At 37.3% G+C, this 18054-nt stretch overlaps 1 protein-coding gene across 3 annotated transcripts in view; it reads left to right on the top strand.

Moving 5' to 3' along the window:
* NEDD4 (NEDD4 E3 ubiquitin protein ligase) overlaps positions 1-18054 on the top strand; it is a 165460-nt gene that overhangs the window by 60426 nt on the left and 86980 nt on the right. For 2 of the 3 annotated variants that reach the window (XM_032174988.2, XM_058427670.1), the window contains one exon: positions 7186-7239. In XM_032174988.2, coding sequence (XP_032030879.1) covers positions 7186-7239 — 54 coding nt within the window. Of the gene's footprint in view, positions 1-7185; positions 7240-14939; positions 16689-18054 lie in introns of those variants that run through there. The other variant, XM_032174990.2, reaches the window with a different exon arrangement.

Raw genomic sequence — 18054 nt, 5'->3', positions numbered from 1 at the left:
CTGAATATATTAAAAACCATTGAATTGTATACTTCAAAGGGATGAGTGTATGCTATGTGAATTATAGCTAGTAAGGCTGTTTTAAAGATGTACCTGTGTTGTTTGTTCCCATAACCACTGGCAGAATTTTCAGGAATATTGCTTCAGTTTCTTTATGAACACAATAGAATCATACACTTATCAACACCTTTGTTCTTTTTGGAAAATTGGATACTTTTTTGGCAACTTTGTTCCTCTGTTGTTTTATGCATTTATAGACGAACATAGTTATCCTTTTTTTCAATAAGTCTGTCACTGATATTTTTATTTTTTTCTGCTTTTGCCTTTCCTTAAAATATCATCTTATAAACTCTATTTTTTGTGAGCATAGTTTTACTTCTATCTTCAATAAATTTAAAAAATCTTGTGAAAGAATTTGCACATAGTTTTAAAATGAGATAGTATAAAAGGGCTTATAATGAAAAACAACAAATTCTGGTGCTCTGTCCTCCCTCCTATTCCTGCTACCCACTTTTTAACTGTTTGTGTTTATTACTCTGATCATATTTCCCATATTATTAAAAAGCTCATGCATGCATGTTCCAAGTTGATTTCCAACTGTGATAGATGAGTAAACAGCCAACTTATGTTTGGCCATTCATAGGATTCTTGGGTGAACATAAATTTGAAGACATTGCTTTATCATCTTTTACAATTGTATTTTGTATTCCTGTTGAAAGATATACTTGTTCCTTTTTTCTCCCTCTTCTCTTTCTCTGAAAAATTTTAATAATTATCTTTACGCCAGTGTTTTAAAATTTCACAGTGATATGCCTTGTATGTACAGTTTTTAAAATCCATTGTATTTGGCCTTTGGTAAGTAGATTAGTCCATTCTGATGCTTCTAGTAAAGGTGTACCCAAGACTGGATAATTTATAAAGGAAAGAGGTTTAATGGGCTCACAGTTACACATGGCTGGGGAGGCCTCACAATCATGGTGGAAGGCAAAGGAGAAGCAAAGACATATCATACATGGTAGCAGGCAAGAGAGTGTGTGCAGGGAAACTCTCATTTTTAAAACCATCAGATCTCCTGAGACTTATTCATTACCAGGAGAACAGTACGGGGGAAACCACCCCCATGATTCAGTTATCTCCACCTGGCCCTGGCGTTGACACATGCAGATTCTTACAATTCAGGTGAGATTTGGGTAGGGACACAGTCAAACCATATCAGTAAGCATTTCAGTCTAATGAATACTGTTTCTCTTCAACTCTGGAAATTGTGTGAATAATTTCTTTAATAATTTTCTTCCCTCTGTTTGTATTATCATTTGGGGATTCCAACTAGTTGAATGGAAGGTCACCTAGAGTGATTTTCTGTTCTTCTCAATCAGAATTCCTCACGTGAACCAGAGACTCAGAAAATGGTTTGAGTAACTTTTTTCTCACATCTTCCAAGGCTGGTCTTAACCAGTACCATTCTAGATACATGAGAGAAATTAATAGATAACATACAGTGATTGTCTAGGACAAGGGTCAGTGAACTTTTTCTTAAAGGGACAGATAGTGAATATTTTCGGTGTTGTAGGTTAGGAGGCAAAATCAAGGCTATGGTGTAGGTATTTATATATCTATCTGAAATGTAGCCATTTAAAAATATAAAAAATATTCTTATCTTGTGAGCCATTAAATTAAAAAGTAGATGGCTGGCTGGATTTAGCACACAAGCCATAATTTGCCCAGCCTCTTTTTTAGGGCATTAGGGGTTAATTCTTTCACTGAATCTGTTCAGAAAATCCTCTTTTTTATTTTCACTCATTTCCCTTCAACTTAGCTTTTTATTTTACCTTTGGGGAGATTTCCACAAATTTTTCTTAAAGCACTTCTATTTTAATTCAACAGTCATTTCTCATTCCAGCACTTCTTTTTTGTTTTCCAGTTCCCTTTTTTAGTATCTTGTTTTTGTTTTATGGATGCAAGACATTCCTAAATGTTTCTAAGGACACTCCTTATAGTTTTTAAAACTCTTTTCTTTTGTTTCCTAAATTATCTCTTTTTCCTTTGAGGACAGTTTTTCTAATTTGTACGTTCATGATCTCTGGTAATCTATCATACTTAACAGTGATAAAATAGAAAAGTCATCTGTTGTTTCTCTAGGTAAAATGCATAAACATTGAACAATTATATGTTACATTTTTAGTTACCATTTATATTTTATATATTAAAACTGATGCTTACAGGAACAGAAAACCAACCACCACATGTTCTCACTTATAAGTGGAAGTTAAACATGAGTGCACATGGATACAAAGAAGGGGACAGTAGACACCGCGGCCTGCTTGAGGGTAGAGGACAGGAGGAGGGTGAGGATAGAAAAGCTGCCTGTTGGGTACTATGCTTATTACCTGGGATGAAATCATATGTACAAAAAAACCCCATAACACACAGCTTATCTATAGAACCAACTTGTACGTGTACTGCCAAAACTAAAATAATTTTTTTTAAAAAAGGAAAAAAATCTGATGCTTATATTTTCATTAAATCTCCTCCTGAAATCAGACATAAAGAGAAAATCTCTAATAAGAGGGTGTGTGTGCGCGCGTGCTCGTGCGTGTGTGTCCATGTACCATCCGGAGGCTAAGGTGGTATTTGAGACATTCTGTCATTAGGGCAGTTGCCCCTGTTGCTTTGACACTCGGTTCTTTTGGTTGTTTTCAGCTTCCTCTGCCCTCCATCATCACTTCCATCCCTGCTTCATGTGTCTGCTGGGTAACTGTTGAAATTGCTCAGCTGCTGATGACCCTCTCCTCTTCTTTGCTGTAATCGTTTTGTATCTTTTACAAACTATTGCCTACGATTTAAATAGAATCTCCCGAGAGAGAAGATAGCTATTTATGTTCATGTTTTAATTAGTATTTTTAATTTTTAATTAGTATTCTCACTACACATTTTAAACTATATTTTTGCATTTATTATGTGCTTCTGAAATACAAAAAGCAACATGAATAAGTCATTTGTGGTGTTTATAACTCAGTAGGGAGATATCACACATATGCCAAATTAACTTTAATAAAAGGAAAAAATGTAGTAAATCTGATCAACTACTTTGAAAACAGAGGAGTAGTAGTGAATAGGGAGGTCAGGCTCTAGGGAGAGGCTGGCATTTGAGCTGGGCTTGAATGATGAGCACGATGTAGACATGTAGCATGGAGAAGGTGTTGCAAGTGGATAGACCTTAACATGCACAGAAGTACAAATCAGAAAATGTAAGAAGCAATTAGTAGTGAGTTTCCAGTGTGATTACAGTATAGGGTAGATGTATATTTGGTTGGGCAGGGGGACATCTGTAGGACACAAGGCCAGAAAGGCAAATTGGACTCAGATCATGAAGGTTATTCCATACTCAGGCGTTTGGATTTTGTTATTTAGACCACTGGGGACAACTTTTAAGTAGGGTGTAAAGATGGCCTAAATGTCTTCTGGGTAAGTCACTCCGATTACAGTAGGAAAGATAGATTAAAAAGATAAGATAGGCCAGGGTGATGGCTCATGCCTGTAATCCCAGCACTTTCGGAGGCCAAGGCAGGTGGATCAGTTGAGGTCTGGAGCTCTAGACCAGCCTGGCCAACATGGTGAAACCCTGTCTCTACTAAAAAAAATACAAAAATTAGCCAGGCCTGGTGGCATGCCCCTGTAGTCCCAGCTACTTGGGAGGTCGAGGAAGGAGAATCGCTTGAACCCAGGAGACGGAGGTTGCAGTGAGTTGGGATTGCACCACTGTACTGCAGCCAGGGTGACAGAGTGAGGGGGGAAAAAAAAGATAGTTGAGGTAGTGAATCCTGTTACAAGCTATTAATTACAGTCTGAACCAGGACAGCAGATTAGTTTCTTAGCAATATTCATTAAACATCTGCAGTGTCTGCTAGATATTTTGATAGACATTGATACTTTGGAGGTTTTTCCTCAAAAGGGTTTCTATAGCCCTGTCTCCCTCCCTACTCCCACTGGGGCCATCCTGAGCAAAGCTCTGCTGACTCCTTGCCTGAGTTACTATGGCTCCAGCTCCTGTAGACACCAGGGTCTCTCTCCAGTCCAATTCATTTTGTGCGTCACTGACAAAATAATCTTCAGATGTGACCTAAATTATGTCATTTCTCCTTTTAAAACTGCTTTGGTCCCCCTACCAATCAAGTCTTAACTCTTCTTCTGGATGTCAGTGTCCCCACCCTGGCTCTACCCTAACTAACCAAACTTTTCTTGCCAGTGTCTAATGCAAAAATATTCTTGTGAGGCCATGACGGGAGGATCACTTGAGCCCAGGAGTTCAAGATCAGCCTAGGCAACACCGTGAGACCTTGTCTCTACAAAAATTTTTTAAAAATTAGCCGAGCATGGTAGTGCATGCCTGTAGACCCTCAGGAGGCTGAGCTGGGAGGATTGCTTGAGCCTGGTTGCACTGAGCTGTGATTGCACCACTTCACTCCAGCCTGGGTGACAGAGTGAGACTCTGTCTCAAAAAAAAAAAACAATCTTGTCAGTCTTTGTCAGTCTCATTTCCTTAGAGCATGCTCATTGTGCCCCCATGCCTTCTTTTCTCATGTGACCTTGCTGTGCATGTTCTGTATACCTTCTCATTTAAATTCTTCCCATCTTTCAAGTCTCGGCTCGGTTACATCTCCTCAAAAGTTCTTCTACATCTTCTTTGAAAAAAAATCGTCTTACACTGTTTTTCTTTTCCTTTTTTTTTTTCTTTTGAGACGTAGTCTCACTCCGTTGCCCAGATTGGACAGTGCGGTGGCACGATCTTGGTTCACTGCAACCTCTGTCCCCCAGGTTCAAGCGATTCTCCTGCCTCAGCCTCCCAACTAGCTGGGATTACAGGTGCCTGCCGCCACGCCCAGGTAACTTTTGTATTTTTAGTAGAGACAGGGTTTCACCCTGTTGGCCAGGCTGGTTTCAGACTCCTGAACTCAAGTGATCTGCCTGCCTTGGCCTCCTTAAGTGCTGGGATTACAGACGTGAGCCACCATGCCCACCCTTTTTTTGGGGGGGTGGTGGAAGGGAGGGGACAGGTTTGCACTCTGTTATCTAGGCTGGAGTGTAGTGGCACAATCTCGGCTCACTGCAACCTCCGCCTCCCAGGTTCAGACAATTCTCGTGCCTCAGCCTCCTGAGTAGCTGGGACTATAGTCGCGTGCCATGACGCCCAGCTAATTTTTGTTATTTTTGTAGAGATGGTCTCCCTATGATGCCCAGGCTGGTCTCCAACTCCTGGGCTCAAGTGATCCTCCTGCCTCAGCCTGGGGGTGCTGGGATGACAGGTGTGAACCAGCACATCCGGCCATCTTCACACTAGTTTTCCATCCCCACGTTGTCTAGCCTTATGTTTGGCCCGTCTGTCCTCAGTTACTCCATGGTCACAATATGGCTGAAGGAGTGCCAGCTATCCTGACCGCATTTCAGACAGGAAAGATAAATGCAAGGGGCAAAAGGGACATCTCTCCCAGCTGAGTCAGCCACCTCTGAAAAGCTGTCCTGAGGAGTGACTGGCACTAGGTTGGCTTCATTGGTTGCCCCTAGGTACAAGGGATACATTTCTAGACAGACATATTCAGGGTCTCCATGTTAAACAATTCCATAGAACACCATTCACACACAAAAAATATAGAATAGAACAGAGTATTCAATATCTTTATCTGAGTTTGATACATATACATATGTATCATATACATATCATTTACATATACAGTATGTATATGTATTTTTACATATGTATATGTATACGTATTTTACATACTGTATATGTATATGATGCATATGTATATGTATTTTTACATATACATACTGTATGATACAATATGTATATGTAAAAAGTTATCAGGCCGTATAGTTAAGATTAGTATACTTTTTTCTTCCTCATCACAACATTAGTATACTTTATACTTCACTGAATATGTGTTGTACTTCAGTTTTCAAAAATTAATGGTTTCCTCAAGAGGTGTGTATTGTGGTGAGCCTGGGAACACGGCTGTAGGTAAAACTAGGATTATGTTCTCAGAGGGAAAAGTAGACACTGAGTTAGGTATCTAGATATCTTTGTCACAAGCATAGGACTTTTTTCTATCAATACTTTTGACATGTACACCAATGTTTTAAGATATCTCGGTGTTCAATATAATACATGTATTGTAGGCAAAAAATCAACATAAACATGAATATGTTTTGTTCATTTTAAACTCTGGTACAAAAAAGTATTAAAGATTGCCTTTCTGTTTGATGTTACATAGATTTTTATTTTGATATCAAAACATTCCTACAAGAATGAAAGCATTGGCTTTGAAAAATAAAATATTGCTTGTAATTTTTATTCATGTGCTATAAAATTTAAACCTTAAGTGAAAATGGAGTGTATACTTTTGACTGCTATGTACTTTATATAGTAAAAGCAACATGTATTTTTATTAAGTCAATAATAAAAGGATTCACAACACTAGTTTCTGAAAAATAAATGTTCACTTTGGGTGGCTCTAAACTGATAAATAAAAAGCAAGTAAATAAAACTGATCATAAGATGTCAAAATCTAGTCTGTATTTATAAGCGTTTGCAAACATTTAAGTAATCTTTTGAAATTTTCTTTTACTTCCTTTCGTTCTGTTAGAAAAATCTGAAAAATAAACAACCAGATTCACTTTGTTGTTGTTGTGAAACTACTAGTGAATGAGTGACACATGACTAGTCTGCTCTTATTTCATGTAATTTAAAAATGCATTCCAAATAATCGGAATTAGCAAGTGGCAACATCTTTTTGTTTGTTTTGTTTTGTTTTTCTTGAGATGGAGTCTCTCTATGTCGCCCAGGCTGGAGTGCAATGGCACAATCTTGGCTCATTGCAGTCGCCACCTTCCAGGTTGAAGCGATTCTCCTGCCTCAGCATCCCAAGTAGCTGGGACTACAGGCACGTGCCACCATACCTGGCTCATTTTTGTATTTTTAGTAGAGACGAGGTTTCACTATGTTGGCCAGGCTGGTCTCGAACTCCTGACATCAGGCGATCCACCCACCTCGGCCTCCCAAAGTGCTGGGATTACAGGTATGAGCCACCGCGCCCGACCAAATGGCAGCATCTTTAAGCATTTATTTCTGAGTATCCGTGGGTTGATGTTTACTTGTTTTTAAATAAAGATTGTCTTTTTCTTACTTAGGTTCATCCTCAGCAGCACCGGCTTCTTTTTGAAGTGTTTGACGAAAACCGATTGGTAAGTTATATTGTGCTTGTGTGAAATATGAAGTAAGGGTGCGTTTCAGAAGAGCAGCCGGGGGAAGGGGGTAAGCAATCTGGGATTTGAGAGATGGCTTGGGGGTGGTTATGGAGACTCTGGGCAAAATGGTGAGGGAGATAGAATTTGTTTTCTTCCTCCTGGTCCTACTCGCTCCCTTTCCATTCTCCTCCCAAGCACCTCTTCTGATTGCCAACATATTATAAGGTCTTATTCAAGACCTCTTGTGACAGGAGAGGACAGAAAACCAATCTCTTTGTCCTGCCTTCCCTCTCACTTGCCCGTGACCCCTGGTTCCTAGTCCATGGCTCTGGGAATCTTCCCCCAGGGTATCCTTCCGTTGCGCCTCCTCACTACAGTGGCCTTTCTTACGGTTACTTGTATCCAATGGACATCCTATCCACTCTCTCATCCCCACTCTTCTACAGAGGAAATCTGTCCTTTTTACACTGATAAGGAATGAGCAAATAAAGTCTTCTCAAGGATGGCCAGTTCTTACAGAAGCAAAAAGCAAAGTTAAACCTGATGTTCTTTTTATAAAATGATTGTTCTGATTTCTGAATTCCCAAAGACTCTCTTAAAGTCCTATCCTTTTCCTAATTTTGTCTCTGAGGATCCAATCTCAAACCCTCTTCTTAGCATCTTATATCTATATTTTAAACCTGTAAAATTTGAACAGGTAAGCATAGAAACAGTGTTATGTGTGCAAAGCTTATCAGTTACAAGCACCAGAAAAATTAAACAGTTTTGTTCATTTTTTAGCTAACAGAGAAACTAGCTTTTTTTAAAAGAAGTCTGTTTTTAGTGTTAAACTACATTCATGTTTTTTTGCCCTCAAGAAATGATAATTATACTAGCAACTAAAGATGTTGCCAATGAAATCTTTAATAAACATCATACTAAGCAAAGGTATATTATTGCTGCCAAAGAAGACTATCACTGACTGGCAATCTCTCTCTCTCTATATATATACACACATATATATATATTTTTTTTTTTTTTTGAGATGGAGTCTCGCTTTGTCGCCAGGTGGGAGCACAGTGGCGCAGTCTCGGCTCACTGCAACCTCCGCCTCCAGGGTTCATGCGGTTCCCCTGCCTCAGCCTCCCTAGTAGCTGGGACCATAGGCGCACAACACCGTGTCTGGCTAATTTTTGTGAATTTTAATAGAGATGGGGTTTCACCATGTTGGCCAGGATGGTCCTGATCTCCTGATCTCGTGATCTGCCTGCCTCTGACTCCCAAAGTGCTGGGATTACAGGCATGAGCCGCCATGCCCAGCCTGGCAATCTAATTTTTAAGGCTAAGTGACAGATGTTGCTGATTTGATTATCAAATATGGTTAGTTACAGAGCTATTTGTTTTCTGTCTTTTTTTTAGCTTTTTTAAAAGAATATAAAATGTTTTCCTTTTTTTCCCATCTGTCTCTATAGATCTGTTTTCCTTTATTTATTATTATTATTATTATTTGACAGAATCTCACTCTGTTGCCTAGGCTGGAGTGCGGTGGCACAATCTCAGCTCACTGCAGCCTCTGCCTCCCAGGTTCAAGCGACTCTCCTGCCTCAGCCTTCCAGGTAGCTGGGATTACAGGCACCCGCCTCCTTGCCCAGCTTATTTTTGTATTTTTAGTAGAGACAGAGTTTCATCATGTTGGCCAGGCTGGTCCCTTCTAGATGGAAACAAATTAAACTTCGTATTGGTGGAGTTTTTGTGTGTGTTTTGTTTTTAACTCATGAAATATACATACAAAAAAGCCCACATAATATAAATATTTTAAATAAGACAAATATGTATACACGTTACTCAGCTTAAGAACTAGAACATTACCAAAATCTTTGAAACCCTCCCTAGATGCCTCCTTAGTAGCATCTTCTTTTCTTCCTCCACAAGTAGTAGCCACTGTCCTCAATTTTGTATTTATCATTCTTTGCTTTTTAAAATACTTTTATCACATATATATATATTTTATATCACATATATATATATATATATATCCCTAAAAAACACATTGTTGGCCGGGCATGGTTGCTTATGCCTGTAATCCCAGCACCTTGGGAGGCTGAGGCAGGTGGATCACCTGAGGTCAGGAGTTCAAGATCAGGCAGGCCAACATGGTGAAACTCTGTCTCTAATAAAAATACAAAAATTAGTTAAGTGTGATGGTAGGCACCTGTAGTCCCAGCTACTCGGGAGGCTGAGGTGGGAGACTTGCTCGAACCCAGGAGGTGGAGGTTGCAGTGAGCCAAGATCACACCATTGCACTCCAGCCCAGGTGACAAGAGTGAAACTCTGTCTCCAAAAAACAAAAACCCACATTGTTTATTTTGCATATTTTTTAATTTATAAAAATAGAATATCTCTATAAACATTCCTCTGATATGCTTTTTTGCTTAACATTATATTTGTGAGATCTGTGATTACACATTTCAATGATGCATAATTTTCTATATTCTGAAAAATCATAATGCTATAATTTATGTATTTAACCTCCTTAATAGATATTAGTGTTATTTCCAGTATTTTGCTCTTACCAATTGATAAACACTTTTATGTCTCCCTATGTACGTGTCTGAGTCTATCTCTAAGAGATATGTTTTAGAGTTGAATTGCTAGATCGTGGTATTACTGTTATTTTTCCTGTTGCCACTGATACCTATGTGAATTCTGCCTGATCATTGGGTGTATTATTGGTGAACTATTTTATTTGCGTTATTTGCATGTTGTCCACAAGGAGGGACAGCTTACATTTGTGCTTTCCACCAAATTTGTGCTTAATTGTCTGGTCCATTTTGCCAGTAACTTTAGTATTGGTGTGACTCTTTATTAATGGCCAGAATGGCTGTTTGTCAAACACTAATCAGTGAATTAACATTCCTTAAGCATTTACTGTGTATATAATACTATGAAGTGTGTCATGATAGGTTGGAAGAAAAAAGTATTGCCTTTGATATTAACAGTTGGATATTTATAGATGGATAAATATGACAAAATTTTTAAAACTTTTAACCAAATGAAAAAAAAATAACACATTAATCAAGATATTGTAACGCCTGTAATCCCAGCACTTTGGGAGGCTGAGGCGGGTGGATCAGGAGGTGTTCCTGAGGTTAGGTGAACACCTGAGGTCAGGAGTTCGACACCAGCCTGGCTAGCATGGTGAAACCGCGTCTGTACTAAAAATACAAAAATTAGCCAGGCCTGATGGTGCACACCTGTAGTCCCGGCTACCCTGGAGGCTGAGGCATGAGAATTGCTTGAGCCCAGGAGGTGGAGGTTGCAGTGAGCTGAGATCACACCACTGCATTCCAGCCTAGGCAACAGAGTGAGACTCCATCTCGGGGGGGGAAAAAAAAAGTTATTATAGATCCCCACCCTAAGGACTAAGAAATTCTATTATAATCCTGCCTTTCTTTTGGGGCATTAGCTTGTAACCCTAAACAAATTATTCAGTCCTTCTAAAAATACCTTCTCACATTTAAAAAACGAGGACAACAATATTTGCCCTGCCTATCTCATAAGCATATTGTGAGGATAAAATGAGACAGTGACAATGAAAATACTTGGAAAATTCTTGATCATGATAGAAATATAAAGTGTCATTTAACATTCATGGACTTACGCGTTTGTAGCTCTCTTTTATGGTATATCTTGTGTTAGCTAAGATATACCATTTAGTATATCTACTGTGTTAGATGCTCTTCTATGCATGGGAGATACAGCTTTTCCCGAGAAACTTGGTTTACCAGCCAAAGAGCCAAAGATAATTAGAACATGGTGGTGTGTGTCATTCTAGTTCTCTGATTTGTTGCTAGTCTTAGCAGGTAAGGGAGGTATAGAGATGACCTGAGATGTTATAGAAACTATAGCCATTGGTGGAGTAACAGACCTGATTGTATAGCAACAAGTGACCGGTGTCATTATAAATGTCATTCCGTCTTTATTCTGCTGAGGCACTCACAACTAAATTTAAAATGTACCATTTTGCTAGCAAATTCTCTTTGAAAATAGAGGGTGAAGAACACAAGTATAATATTAAGCAGAAACAACTTTAGTCATCTGGAAAACGTTTGTAATATAAGTGATATTTGCTTTCAAGAAAGAGTAGGCTTATATCACTTTTTTCCAGCCAATTTTAAGACTTGAGGGATATAAAATATTGTCGTTTCATTATGGTGATGGTGGTGGTAGTGGTGGCAATAATGACAGAACATTTCAGAATGATGTGTCTTAAAAAAATTCTACCCACCAATGCAAAAGTTAGCACTGTGTCACCAGTCTAAGACATACACCTGTACACATTCAGCCACCGGTTTTAGGAGCCACGTATATTCTGGGTGGAGACCCTGTGCTTCTCACGTTTAGCAGTCGTATTAGTGAAGGTTCTCCAGAGACACAGAAACAATAGATTGTGTATGTATTTTTTGTATTATTGAAGGTTCTCCAGAGACACAGAAACAATAGATTGTGTATGTATTTTATGTATTATTTATTTTTCATATATTTTATATATGAAATTATGTATAATATATGAATATATATATTCCACACAATATATATATAGTGAAGACGTCAATCTGAAATCTGCAGGGCAGGCCAGGAGGCTGAGAACTTAGGCAGGGATTCTACATTGTAGTCTTGAGGCAGCATTGCTGCTTCTTACAAAACCTGTGTTTGCTCTCAGAGCCCTCAACTGATTGGATGAGACCCACACACATTGTGGAGGGTAATGTGCTCTACTCCGAGTCTACTGATTTAAATGCTAATTCTGTCTAAATGTCTTCATAGCAATATCTGTACTGGTGTTTGACCAAAACAAGTGGGTACCATAACCTATCGAATTTGATACATACAATTAGCCACCGCAGCTGACTTTGGCCTTCAAAGTTCAGTCAATGATTAAGATTACCCAGAGCCTATCCATACCATGTAGATAATCACATTATTTTCCATGTAGATGATCAGTAACCAACAGCTCCGAATGTGAGGTTCTTAGCGTCAATCCTAAGACATTATCTGTTTCATTCCAGAATATGAAATTCTATGTAGGACTTGCATGGATTCTTTCCACATGAGGGCTGCCATGTCCCTCCAGTTCTTCTACACTTAAGGTTAGGGTTAACACTCCTGTTTTGGTATTTGCTGGACTGAGGGACTACATTTTATATCTAGTTCCCTGATTTCCCATGTACCTGCTGTAATAGCAGTATAGACCCTATGCAATTTCAGACCTCAGCCAGCAATGCAAACTGTTCGGCCTCCCTAGAATTTAAACTCAGACTAGAGTGCTAGGAAGTGCATGTGATTCTCTTACCTTACTTTTCCTTAGCTGAAACCCTCTCTGTAAATTTTTCAAACGTCATTCTTTCTTGTCCACCTGCTGTGCTTTTTGATATTTCTTTAAAAGTGGCAGCTGGATCAACTTCAACAACAACAAGAAAAATCCTGAAAGAAAGCATTAGGCATTCAGAGTGACTGTGATGACACCATCCATCTATCCATCCAGACTTCTATCTGGTGTCTTTTGGTACTTACTTTGTGCCCAGGACAAGCTCAGGAGCATCAGAAGAAATGTGTAGTTATGGCCCATGCTCTCTGGAAAGTTAAAATCTAGTTAGGGGACATGGTACTGATGCTTATAGTGAAGCTTACCAGAGAAGACATTTATCTGGCCAAATACTTGGAGTTCGTTATTTTATATGTTAATAATCAGAGGAGCTTTTCTTATTTCATGGAAGTTTTAGGCCACAGGCATGAACAATTAGATCTCATTGATTAGCCTATTAGAAGGGATTCATTCTTTGAGTTATTAGACCCCACACTTAATCCCAGAAAGAACGCTGAGGTCATTTGAAGGCAGAGTAAAACAGGAGTCCTCCTTATTTAAAAGAAAAAGATGTTAAGAGAATATTGACTGAAGTCAGTAAAATCATAAAGGAGGTAGTTTATACAAAACCAAAAATAACATAATAATTGTATGACTGAGTTTCCAACTATTGTACACATTCGAAAACAGTGCTGTTTCATTCTAGTCAAATGAAATTCAATAAATTCCCATAATTCTGTTTTGTGTCTTAATTGATTAAAAATCTGTTTAGAAAATTCTGATAGAAAACAGATCTATCTTAAGCAGTTTTTTTAACAAAGTATATGTTTTACATATTTACTTTTACTTAGGAAAAAAAACTTACTTAGAAAAATACAACTTGGGTGTAGTAGCATGTGGTATAAACAACGGAACTATTTTACCTTTTACTTTCCTATGAATGAGCCAGTATATATTTATTACTGGAGTTCCAGCTATAAAATTTAGGTAAGGGGTTTAAATATACCCTAGAGTATTATTTGAAAATAAATTTGTTTCTTTCAAATAGAATACCAACCTTGGTCTATGGCATTTGGGAGAGAAATTAAAATATTAAATTTTTATTGCCTAGTAAACTGAAAATAAAGGTTAAATAAATACAAAGCAGAAAAAATATATATACAAAATCACAACCTCTAAAAGGACAAACAGTCCACTGTTCTCTACTGTGGGAGCTTTATCAGCACTGGTGAGTAATTCCACCTCTAGGGTAGGGCTAGCTCTCAAAAATGTAAACAAGTATGTACTTTGTTTATATAAAGAAATGTGCAGCTTGGTTTGTATTTCTTTATAGATATCAAACAGCTAAATGGATTGTTTCAAAGCACCAGCAGGGGCCAGCAAAGAGCTCCTAGAGTTTTTCAGAACAGAATTGGCATTGAGATATATTTATTTGATGTGTGAAATCCTTTTTAGACTTCTTTACTTACCACAACACTCTCTTAAGTGAATGAATTGCAGAGACAGTGGAATAAAATATCCTATGTGTTCAAACTATCTTGGGGTGTAGTTTTTTTTTTCTAATCTGCATATATTTTTATTGGAATGGTTGCTTAGGTTGTTTCTTGGCAGTTTTAATAGTCAAAGTATAAATGGCATCATTTAAAGACTGTTCTACTTGGCTGGAAAAGGCCTTAAAATTACAGGAGAAAATGCTTAGTGACAGCTTCTCTTAAACTTTTTTTCTCGAACCTATGCTTCAGTTTTGCAATGGTATTACTAGGTTAATTTTGTAGTTCTGTCCTTAGGCTTTCACTTTTTATGTAACCAGCACTTTGGAAGCTAAAATATGTATCTATTTGATGTAGTGCTAAAGTTTTAATTTATCCTAAAGTTTTGTTGTTTCCAAATTTACCTAACTGAATTCACACATTAAAAAAAAAAATTAACAGTCCCTATATTAACTAACTTGACTAGATTCCTAGTATGGCTACTATTTGGAAATTCAATCTTTGATTTGATGCTTAATTACATGGGGTTTCGTTCCTACCAACTTCCTGTAATTCTATACCTATGGGTAAAAATATTAGTGGTCAAAGTCGGCTGGAGAAAGTATAGGCACTGCGATTCACATAGTTAAATGTTCATTTAGTAGAGTTGGGGTGAAAAAATACTGTTTCAACTTGAAATGTTAGAAGATTGTTGTTCTTGTGTTACTCATTCATGCAAATTGGAGAAGGTATAATTGAAACAAGGTTGGCTGTGTTTGAGTCAGTGTGCTGCAGCTGAGCTCAGCTTAAAGGTCGCTGGAAATCAAGTGCTTTGTAAGTGAAGGCATTTTGACTACAAGCGATTCAAGACATTTTGGAAACGTCAGTCTCTGGAATGGGTCGTCTTTTTCTTTCTATGATATTTGGTATCTAATGTTTTACTTAGGATAAAGACTACTACTTAATAGCTCTTTTAGGCACCACAAATGATTTTTTCTTTTGATGCAGTGCAGCTGCTTCTAGCCTGTCTACCGACAGAGATCTTTGTTATGACTTTCAGCCCTTAACATGTTTGGAAATGAGAACAAATGGCACAAAGCTTACGATTGCACTTTGCAGCCAGAAGAAGCAATACTTACCCTTTGTCAGAAACCTCCAGAGATGACTTGGATAGCCATGTTCATGTGTGCTTCAAAAGACCAACACGGATTTCAACGTCTAACGTTGTTCAAATGAAGCTGACTCCCAGACAGACTGCACTAGCTCCGTTAATAAAGGAAAACGTTCAGTCTCAAGAAAGATCATCTGTTCCCTCATCTGAAAATGTTAATAAAAAGAGCAGCTGTCTACAGATTTCACTACAGCCAAGGTACAGTGCATATCTTCAGTCTAGCAATGTCTTAGCTGATAGTGATGATGCTTCATTTGCTTGTATCTTGAAGGATGGTATTTACAGCAGTGCTGTGGTCGATAATGAATTGAATGCTGTGAATGATGGTAACCTTGTAAGCAATCCAGCCATTTGTAGTGGTAGCCTTAGTAACTTTTCAGCCAGTGATAATGGGTCTTACAGCAGCAACGGCAGTGATTTTGGGTCATGTGCAAGTATCACAAGTGGAGGTTCATACACTAACAGTGTCATCAGTGACAGTAGTAGTTACACTTTTCCACCAAGTGATGATACTGTTTTGGGTGGAAACTTACCTTCTGACAGCACCTCCAATAGAAGTGTGCCAAACAGGAATACTACTCCATGTGAAATTTTTTCAAGAAGTACAAGTACAGATCCTTTTGTCCAGGATGACTTGGAACATGGATTAGAGATTATGAAATTGCCAGTGAGCAGGAACACAAAAATTCCACTAAAACGTTGCTCCTCCTTAGTCATTTTTCCTAGGAGTCCTTCAAATACCCCACCGACTTCTCCAACAAGTCCATGTACTCTTCTGAGCCAAGGGTCCTATCAAACTTCACACCAGTTTATTATTTCTCCTAGTGAAATTGCACATAATGAGGATGGCACTAGTGCTAAAGGATTTCTTTCAACAGCTGTCAATGGACTTCGGTTATCCAAAACAATTTGTACCCCCGGAGAAGTAAGAGACATACGGCCGCTTCACAGGAAGGGCTCGTTACAGAAGAAGATTGTTCTTTCAAATAATACTCCCAGACAGACTGTCTGTGAAAAGTCATCTGAAGGATATTCTTGTGTTTCAGTGCATTTCACCCAACAAAAAGCAACTACGTTAGATTGTGAAACAACAAATGGTGATTGTAAACCAGAAATGTCAGAAATTAAGCTTAATTCTGATTCAGAGTATATTAAGCTCACGCATAGGACATCTGCATGTTTGCCATCCTCCCAAAATGTAGATTATCAAATAAATATCAGTGGAGAATTGGAAAGACCACATTCACAGATGAACAAAAACCATGGTATTTTACAAAGAAGTATTTCATTGGGAGGAGCTTATCCAAATATTTCCTGTCTATCCAGCCTTAAGCACAATTGTTCTAAAGGGGGACCATCTCAGTTACTCATAAAGTTTGCATCTGGAAATGAAAGTAAAGTGGATAATTTATCAAGAGACAGCAACAGAGATGACACAAATGAACTGTCTAATTCTTGCAAGGTAAGTTTCCTTTGGTCTTGGTAAATGTTAATTTATACGAGAATAACTTAATGAAATATTTGGAGAACATATTATTATAACCAAGCAGTTTTATATATTTTCCTGGTCCTTAGCTAGCAGTATTTTGTAGTCATAAATTTTATATTTGTAAATCTGAAGAATTCTATGTATAGTTTTTTACTCTATTTGTTATTTTTACCAATCAAAATGTAAATTTTTAAAAATCTTCCTAAGTGATTTAAGCTATAAAACTTTTCTACAACATAAAAACAAACTTTGAATAACAGTCTCTTTCATAACATTTTATCTTGGTATATGTTTCCTTTAAATGGTATACTATTCTGTTGTGTAGCTCAATACTTTATTCCTATTTTCAAACGATCATTTTGTTTTCTCCCCTTCTTAATCATTATGAAATAGAGTAAAATTTAGAGTGCCTATTTAAAATATTAAACAAAAACCCATATCAAAGTGTGAAGATCTTGTTATAAATTATCATAGAGAAACTATATCTCAAATACATGTGTTTATAAGATCATTCATAAAAACTATTATGCTGCATGTTTAAAGCAGAGGAAAAATAAATGGCATTTGTATTTGTATATACCCTTAACCACAGGAATTTTGTTTCCACCCTATTTTTCTTTAGCCACGAGTTAATACTGCCTTCTAAAATGTAACTCACTCTTTCACCGATATTGAATTCTAAGTTTTAATATTTTTGAATTTGGTTTAAATTGCTAGGCATTTCCCACAATTTTCTATTTACCTTTTCATTTTTTTGACAATTCAGCTTTATTATATTAGTAATTTAACTCTTATGAATCTTAGCCAAAAGTTCTTTATGTAATTTGGCCTTTGCAAAGTATTTAAAATGGTTTGAACTGAAATAGATTTTAAAAATTTCTGTATTTGGAATGTTTTACCAGATTCCAGGAAATTTAAAAAATTTTCTAACTAAAGCAATTTTACATGACAGTACATCATTGTTTTGGGGGGAAAAACCTTATCTGTTTATCTGTGTTTTTGTAACATCCAATATGTTTATTAAAGATTGTTTTTTTAAAAAAACTTCTGGATAAGTAGCTTTAGGTGAATAAAATAGTAATTGCTAGTTTATTTTCTCTCTTCTGAAATCTGGTAAATATAATAATTGTTACCAATGCCCAGATGTTAATATAAGCCACTACTTTACTAAGGATAAAAAAAGATCAGATTTCAAATTCTGATCTATATTTTAGAATTATAAATTCCGTTTAGGAAACTTTTCTAAAACCAGATTTTGGGATATTATATTCTAGTCAACTGTTTTTCTTCCTAAAAGAAAGAAATGAGGTGGCACTGAGAAGAAACATTAATAGTATGC

This window comes from Hylobates moloch, unplaced genomic scaffold (assembly GCF_009828535.3).
Source record: "Hylobates moloch isolate HMO894 unplaced genomic scaffold, HMol_V3 SCAFFOLD_14, whole genome shotgun sequence".
NCBI lineage: Eukaryota > Metazoa > Chordata > Mammalia > Primates > Hylobatidae > Hylobates > Hylobates moloch.
The sequence above is the reverse complement of the archived record's forward strand: the minus strand, read 5'-3'. Positions and strand labels throughout refer to the sequence as shown.